Source organism: Rosa chinensis, chromosome 2 (assembly GCF_002994745.2).
Source record: "Rosa chinensis cultivar Old Blush chromosome 2, RchiOBHm-V2, whole genome shotgun sequence".
In the NCBI taxonomy this organism is placed as follows: Eukaryota; Viridiplantae; Streptophyta; class Magnoliopsida; order Rosales; family Rosaceae; genus Rosa; species Rosa chinensis.
In genome coordinates this window covers 76,797,295-76,803,712 of record NC_037089.1, presented here as the reverse complement: position 1 = coordinate 76,803,712, position 6,418 = coordinate 76,797,295, and the positions used below count along the sequence as shown (strand labels likewise).

Sequence of the window (6,418 nt, the reverse complement as noted above, 5' to 3'; positions counted from 1 at the left end):
GCCGCCTTGCCACGTGGATGAAACAGAGGTAACCCAATGAAAACTCAATTGCTTTATATGTGTTACCCAAAAATCTCTCACTAAAGTTGGGGAGGATTCAATGCACTGACGTGCACTTGTACCGATATAAATGGATGGTGAGATTATATTAAATACATTTTTAAGTTATTAATAAAAATATTGAATATAAATATCAAGGGTTGAGATTATCTTATAAGTGTTGGGTCATTTGCACCGTCGGTGCATAGAATAATTTTCACACTAAAGTTCGCTGAAGTCGTAAAACTCACTTCTTAGGGTTATCTTCTCATTTAATTGAGAGATAGATATTAGGCTCTCTGTTTATATCTCATCAAATGTAGCAATTTTTTTTGCAAGTACTGCCCATATATTTTATCAAACTCTCCGAAGCTTGGATGAGTTTGGATGCATTTGTTGTAATGCCTATTGCTTTCATTTGTATGCCCTTTTGTGACATGGTAAATGCGGGAATGCCATCTTCTCCTCGATGCAGATGTTCAGCTGCAAAAAAATTTCCATGGTTTTCCTCGGTGGATAAGGTCCTCTGAAAAATAAAAAATAAAAATAAAAAAAAATTTCTCAAAAGTTTTAACTAAAATGGCCAATTTTCACCTAGTAATTACTCTTTGCCCATTATAAAGCTTGAGACATGTTGATGTTTTTTTTTTTTTTTTTTTTTTTTTTTTTTTTTTTTTTTTTTTTTTTAAGAAATGGCTGGTGCAGTGGTCCTCACTCCTTAACAACTACTGAAACCATAGAATACACCCGGGGGAGCATAGTGCCTTAACCCCAAATTACAATAAGCCTCAAGAGACCCACATGAAATTATAACAGGTGTCTCATCTATGAATATGCATTCTAACATGCACCCTTTAGCGAATAGTGTTCTACGGGTTACTCCATTCGCTTTACAATTGTGGTGACAAACCGGAAAGATAATCCTCACTCGTTGCCATGAGTAACCAATACTATCAGCTTTCCTAGTATGCTGCCACCGAAAATATAATCCGATGACACTTAGTTTCATTTTGCCACTAGAAGGCTGCGACAATTTGACAAAGTAAGGAACTCACCTCCTACCTAGAGCAGACATGGCAAGCAAGGTGTGCAGGCCGGGACGAAGCCTACATTTCCAACCCAAAACATAGTCAGGACTTATTAAAAGCAAAAAATAAATTGCAACTAAAAAACTAAACAAACTGAAAATTAAAAGTAATAAAGCCCTAATTGGGCCCAACACCATGACCCAGGCCCAAGACCCGACCAAAGATGTGGAAACGCCCCACCAAGCCCGGAAGAGTTCCAGCCGCATTCCCACCGTCGCACACCCACCACCATCCGGCGATCCGGCCTTCACCGCCGCAGCAGCACTGTCGTGGATAAGCTACCACGCGCCGGACCGGAGATGACGATGCCCATTGGCCAGATAACAGATCTGCAATGGGTTTGGCACCACCGATCGATTCAGATCGGATCCCATCCCATCCCATCCCAGCTTCAATCCGCCGCGCGGCCCCCAACTCCGTCGAGCCTTAGCGCCCGGTAGCGGTGAATGCCACCTGCACCACCCTCTTAACCCCGACAGCCACCATCGAACCTGGCCACTCTTCCAGCCATCCCAATCTCCTTTCCCCATCCTTGATCCGGATTTCAGACCCAAATCCTCCACCAACCAATCGAGCAGCCAAAACGGCGCTAGAACACGAGGTCCCGTCCGACGACGACGTCGCTAGGACTAGCCGCCGGACGGAGAAGCAAGAAAATCTTTTTCTAGATCTAGCGCGTGGAGGCGCGTTCTTTTATAAGTTAAGGAAGTATTAATTTTCACGAATTGATGCTGATGTTTTTCTTGCCAAGGAGAAATTTGGCTGAAATGGAGTGGTGCCTACCTCACTACATTGGTTCTTCTCCTTGACACTTTGACCTGCAAGAAAGAAAACCAGAGGAAGAAGGGAAAAACAAATTTCCTCACTACTCTCTACCTTTGTTATTTTAATTATCAGTCTCCGGTCAGTGCCGTGGTCTATCAAATTGCTGTGTATCCCAGGTACGCCATTGTCAGTCCCTCATCCAATTATTTTCTTTGTATTTGACGAAAACGTTTAACACATTCCTGTCTGTTACTCATTACCTTGTTTGCGATGTTTCCTCTTTGGGATTTTCTCCATCTTTTAGTATATTATATGCAGGTGGTCCCTGATTAGTTGGTAACTTTGAATCTTAGTTGGTAACTGGATGGGATAGGCCGCCTCAACACATATTCTTCTCCCTAGCTAGTCAATTTCTGTCACTAATAACTGTAATTAATATATTTATTTATGAGTTCAGGTTCTTTAGAAGACATGATGCTTAGTTTAAATTGAGTGAGACAGAGTTTTCGTATATGAACTTTCACTAGTTTTAGTGACAGATTTCCGGTAGCCAATTTGGAGTGTAAGTATTGAAACTTCTTTCTCTCCGAATGGGGGGGTGGCTCTTTCTTTCTATTGTTATGTTACTCTCATCTATTTGTAGTAGCCAGGACACTATAATACCAGGCAAATCTATCAGTGCAAACCAGACATTAATTTCTTCCAATGGAACCTTTGGATTAGGTTTTTTCAGTCCACAAAATTCTACCAAATTTTTCCTAGGTATATGGTACAACACAATCCCACACACTGCATCAATTGTATGGGTAGCCAACAGAGAATCCCCACTTGATTCTCCAGGTTTTTTTGCCCTCAGAGGTGATGGGAATCTTGTGGTGTTGGATGGAACTGGAAAAGTACTTATCTGGTCATCTAATGCATCAGTTGCTTCTTCGGCAAGGAATGCCACAACTGGTTTCCTAATGAATAACGGAAACCTCGTTCTGAGGTTTGGAAAAGGCATTTTGTGGCAGAGCTTTGATCATCCTTCTGATACATTGTTGCCTGAAATGAAGGTTAGCTTGAACAAAAGGAGTGGCCAACAAAGATGCCTTACATCCTGGGCAGCGCTTGATGATCCACATCCCGGAAAGTTCACTTTAGGCTTTGATCCTAAAGGACTACCAGGGCAGGCTTATATCTGGAAGGAAAATGCTCCATATTGGAGAAGTGGTACCTTCTTTGGCAAGGAGACGAAAACAAACTTTGGAATTTCAACTGAAAATTCGTATTTCCTCACTTACAACTTTGATGCTAATGAGGACTATCTTACTTATGGTGTCTCGGTGTCGGTTAGTCCAGTAAAATTGAGGGCCTTGCTGGATCCAACTGGGCAGATTGTGATGCAGCAATGGCTGGTTCACAGTAGAACATGGTATGCATGGTGGAGGGAGCCGGTTCATAAATGTGATTTTTATGCTCCTTGTGGTCCATATGGTGCCTGTGATAAAAATGAGTCCCTCTCATCTCCATGTAAATGTTTGACAGGTTTTATACCCAAATTTCAGAAACAATGGGCTCAGGGGGATTGGGCTGGTGGATGTGTCAGGGAAAAACCACTGACATGCGATACCAGATCAGAAGGATTTTCAAGGTTTGAAGGGTTGAAACTACCAGATCATGCTGTTCTTTTAGTCAATAAGAGAATGAGCGAGTGTGAGTCTCAATGCTATCAGAACTGTTCTTGCACAGCTTATGCTTACCTGAATGAGACAGGAGAAAATACCGCGAGATGTTTGACATGGTTTGGTGACTTGATTGATCTTGTAGCAAATCACTCTCTTGGGAAAAATATTTTTATTCGTGTTCATCGCTCCAATCAAGGTATGGTTAGAAGTTCCTTCTATTTGCTGCATGCATAATGTCAATTAAAATTCTTAGAGGACCTTAGTAGCTGAGATTAGATTAGCATTTTTGTATATCATCTTGATGTGTTTTCTTTTCTTTGTAGCTGGTAAGGGTCATTCTGATAATTCCTTGAAGGTGTCCCTTGTAATTGTCATAGCCTCAGCAATAGCAGGACTGATTATATTAACTTTGGGCTATTTCTTAGGGAAGAAATTTTTGGGCAGGTACTGGTATATTTCTATCTCAGACACTCACACACATGCGTGCAGTCACATTTATTCAAGAAATTCAACCAAATGATGCTCTAACAATGATATTTAAACAGGGAGTATGGGAGAGATTCTATCAAGAATGTCAGTGTTGGAGGTGGAAAAAATAATATAGAACTCCCACATTTTGGTTTAAGGAGTATATTAGTTGCTACAAACAACTTCTCTGAAGCTAATAAACTAGGAGAGGGAGGATTTGGCCCTGTTTATAAGGTGAAAGTTCCATATTATGCTCTTTATATGCAAGTGCATTATTCTTCAATTAATGTTCATAATTATTGGAAAGTTCTTTTGTACTTCTCTTGATGGTCATCAAATAATTTTGATAAGTTTATAGGGGATTTTGACTGAAAATCAAGAAGTAGCCATAAAAAGGCTATCCACGAAGTCCGGGCAAGGACATCAGGAGTTCATGAATGAGTTAAAGCTTATATCTAAACTTCAGCATACCAATCTTGTTAGGCTCTTGGGTTGCTGTATTGAAGAAGAGGAAAGGTTATTGATGTATGAGTACATGCCCAATCGAAGTTTAGACAAGTTTTTGTTTGGTATATGCTCTTTACTTCTAATATTAGTCTTTTGATAAATATTGCTGATTTAACTATTCTTCTTCGTGGTTTGTACAAACAGATCCATCTGGAAATTCAGAATTGGATTGGAATACTCGTTTTCGAATTATAGAAGGGATTGCACAAGGAGTACTTTATATCCATAAGTACTCAAGACTGAAAATCATTCATAGGGACCTCAAAGCAAGTAATATTTTGTTGGATGGAACAATGAACCCCAAAATTTCAGATTTTGGAATGGCAAAGATTTTCGATACGAATCAAACAGAAGCAAATACCAACAGGATTGTTGGAACATAGTAAGCATAAATTATTTAGGCATGATTTCATTCATATAAACTTTCTGCAATTAATTACTATTTTAATTACTTGCATGTCACTCTTGCAGCGGCTACATGTCTCCTGAATACGCTCTCTATGGCCATTTTTCTGATAAATTGGATGTATTTAGCTTTGGGGTGTTGTTGCTGGAGATTGTAAGTGGAAGGAAGAATGCTATTTTTCATCATTTTGATCGTTCACTAACTCTTGCTGGATGGGTAAGAATTACAGTTTAGTCTATTATTTAACTGTAAGTAGGTGAAAATTCGCTCAAGCTAGATTAATGCGTTTATATGTTAAATCTTAGGTATGGGAGTTATGGAAGGAAGGAAGAGGAGTGGAGGTGATTGATGCATCAATAAGGGAAACATGCCAGTTTCATGAGGCTCTAAGGTGTATCCATGTAGGGCTCTTGTGTGTTCAACAAGCTGCAGCTGATCGACCAACAATGTCCTCGGTAATTCTTATGCTGCAGGGCACTGGAGCTTCATCACTTCCACCTTCCAATGAACCTGCCTTTTCAACACTTGAGAACGCCAATGTTGTTGGTTCATCTACTAGGTTTTCCAATAATGAAATTACCAATAGTTTACTAGAAGCTCGGTAGATATTCAATAATTCAATAATGTTTCCTTTCAACAAGCGGTAAACAGTAGACACTTTGAACTTGCAATCTGTGACCCTTTTGTGGCCCTTACTGGTTAGGTTTTTTTCCCCCTTATTAAAGGAGCAGATATCATTATGACTTGAACAACTACATCCATAGGGGCAAGTATGATTGCTGCAGTGCCACCACCTCAGGTACTTCTGTGCTACAGTACTTTTAGATAATGGAAACCTTGTTAAGAACAGGGATTTTAATTCGTCCTGGCCTCTGTAGCAGAGTTTTGCTGCCCAGCTCATACTAGGCTACCAAGAAGTAGAATCGGATTCTATACTGTTACCAAACACGTCCAAGTATGAGCAAGACTGTGGTATTGAACTTACCATTGTCTCGAATTCTACTTCTTGATCGATAACCTAGTATTTAGCTTTAGCCTATAGCTGCTAGCATTTAATTTGCTTCTTTACTCGGCTGGTTTGACTTGGAAACTTTCCATTTTAAGTATTTCCATTAGGTCTGAATATAGAATGTTTTTTCATGGACATAATGTGAGGGACCTATTCACCCTATTCACTGGTGACAGATAAAGGTCCATATCTTGATCACTTATGGCATTGTCACGTTGTCCAGTCATGAAAGCATATCTTATGGCACAGAAACCTTTGAGGCCTCGAAAGCCATATTAATCATCCTTTCCTTGTTCAAATCAGTTGTGGTAAGTCACCATCTGGTTTCTCACCTCCTCCAACTAGGAGGGACCAACCCATTATGGTACCCTTATGTATTGTTGAACCACTTGCCTTGGCGCGCTGTTCCACCGATTCTCCTTCTTCTTTAATTCTCTTCCTTCTATCTCTCTGTTTCTGAATGGGGTGG

The 6,418-nt window shown here is 40.1% G+C and overlaps 1 protein-coding gene and 1 long non-coding RNA gene across 5 annotated transcripts; one reads left to right on the top strand and one right to left on the bottom strand.

Annotated features, from left to right (window-relative positions):
* Positions 1 to 679: 679 nt before the first annotated feature.
* LOC121051927 lies at positions 680 to 1,746 on the bottom strand. Of its 2 annotated transcripts, none has more exons than XR_005807482.1 (2): positions 1,095 to 1,746; positions 680 to 1,009 (listed from the first exon to the last, which is right to left on the bottom strand). It is a non-coding gene; the product is annotated as an uncharacterized LOC121051927 (long non-coding RNA). The 2 variants fall into 2 exon arrangements; XR_005807483.1 differs by having other exon boundaries at positions 1,102 to 1,746.
* Positions 1,747 to 2,334: 588 nt separating this feature from the next.
* Positions 2,335 to 5,802, top strand: LOC112186396 (G-type lectin S-receptor-like serine/threonine-protein kinase At1g11330). 3 transcript variants are annotated; one of them, XM_040515557.1, is made up of 8 exons: positions 2,335 to 3,338; positions 3,420 to 3,755; positions 3,883 to 4,003; positions 4,105 to 4,261; positions 4,386 to 4,596; positions 4,679 to 4,916; positions 5,006 to 5,156; positions 5,246 to 5,802. In XM_040515557.1, exons 1-8 carry the CDS (start codon positions 2,483 to 2,485, stop codon positions 5,543 to 5,545), a joined length of 2,370 nt encoding a protein of 789 aa, XP_040371491.1. In that variant the 5' UTR covers positions 2,335 to 2,482; the 3' UTR covers positions 5,546 to 5,802. The 3 variants fall into 3 exon arrangements, with proteins under 3 accessions (XP_040371491.1, XP_040371492.1, XP_024180564.1); XM_040515558.1 differs by having other exon boundaries at positions 2,335 to 3,587; positions 3,702 to 3,755; XM_024324796.2 differs by having other exon boundaries at positions 2,335 to 3,755.
* The last annotated feature ends 616 nt before the right edge of the window (positions 5,803 to 6,418 follow it).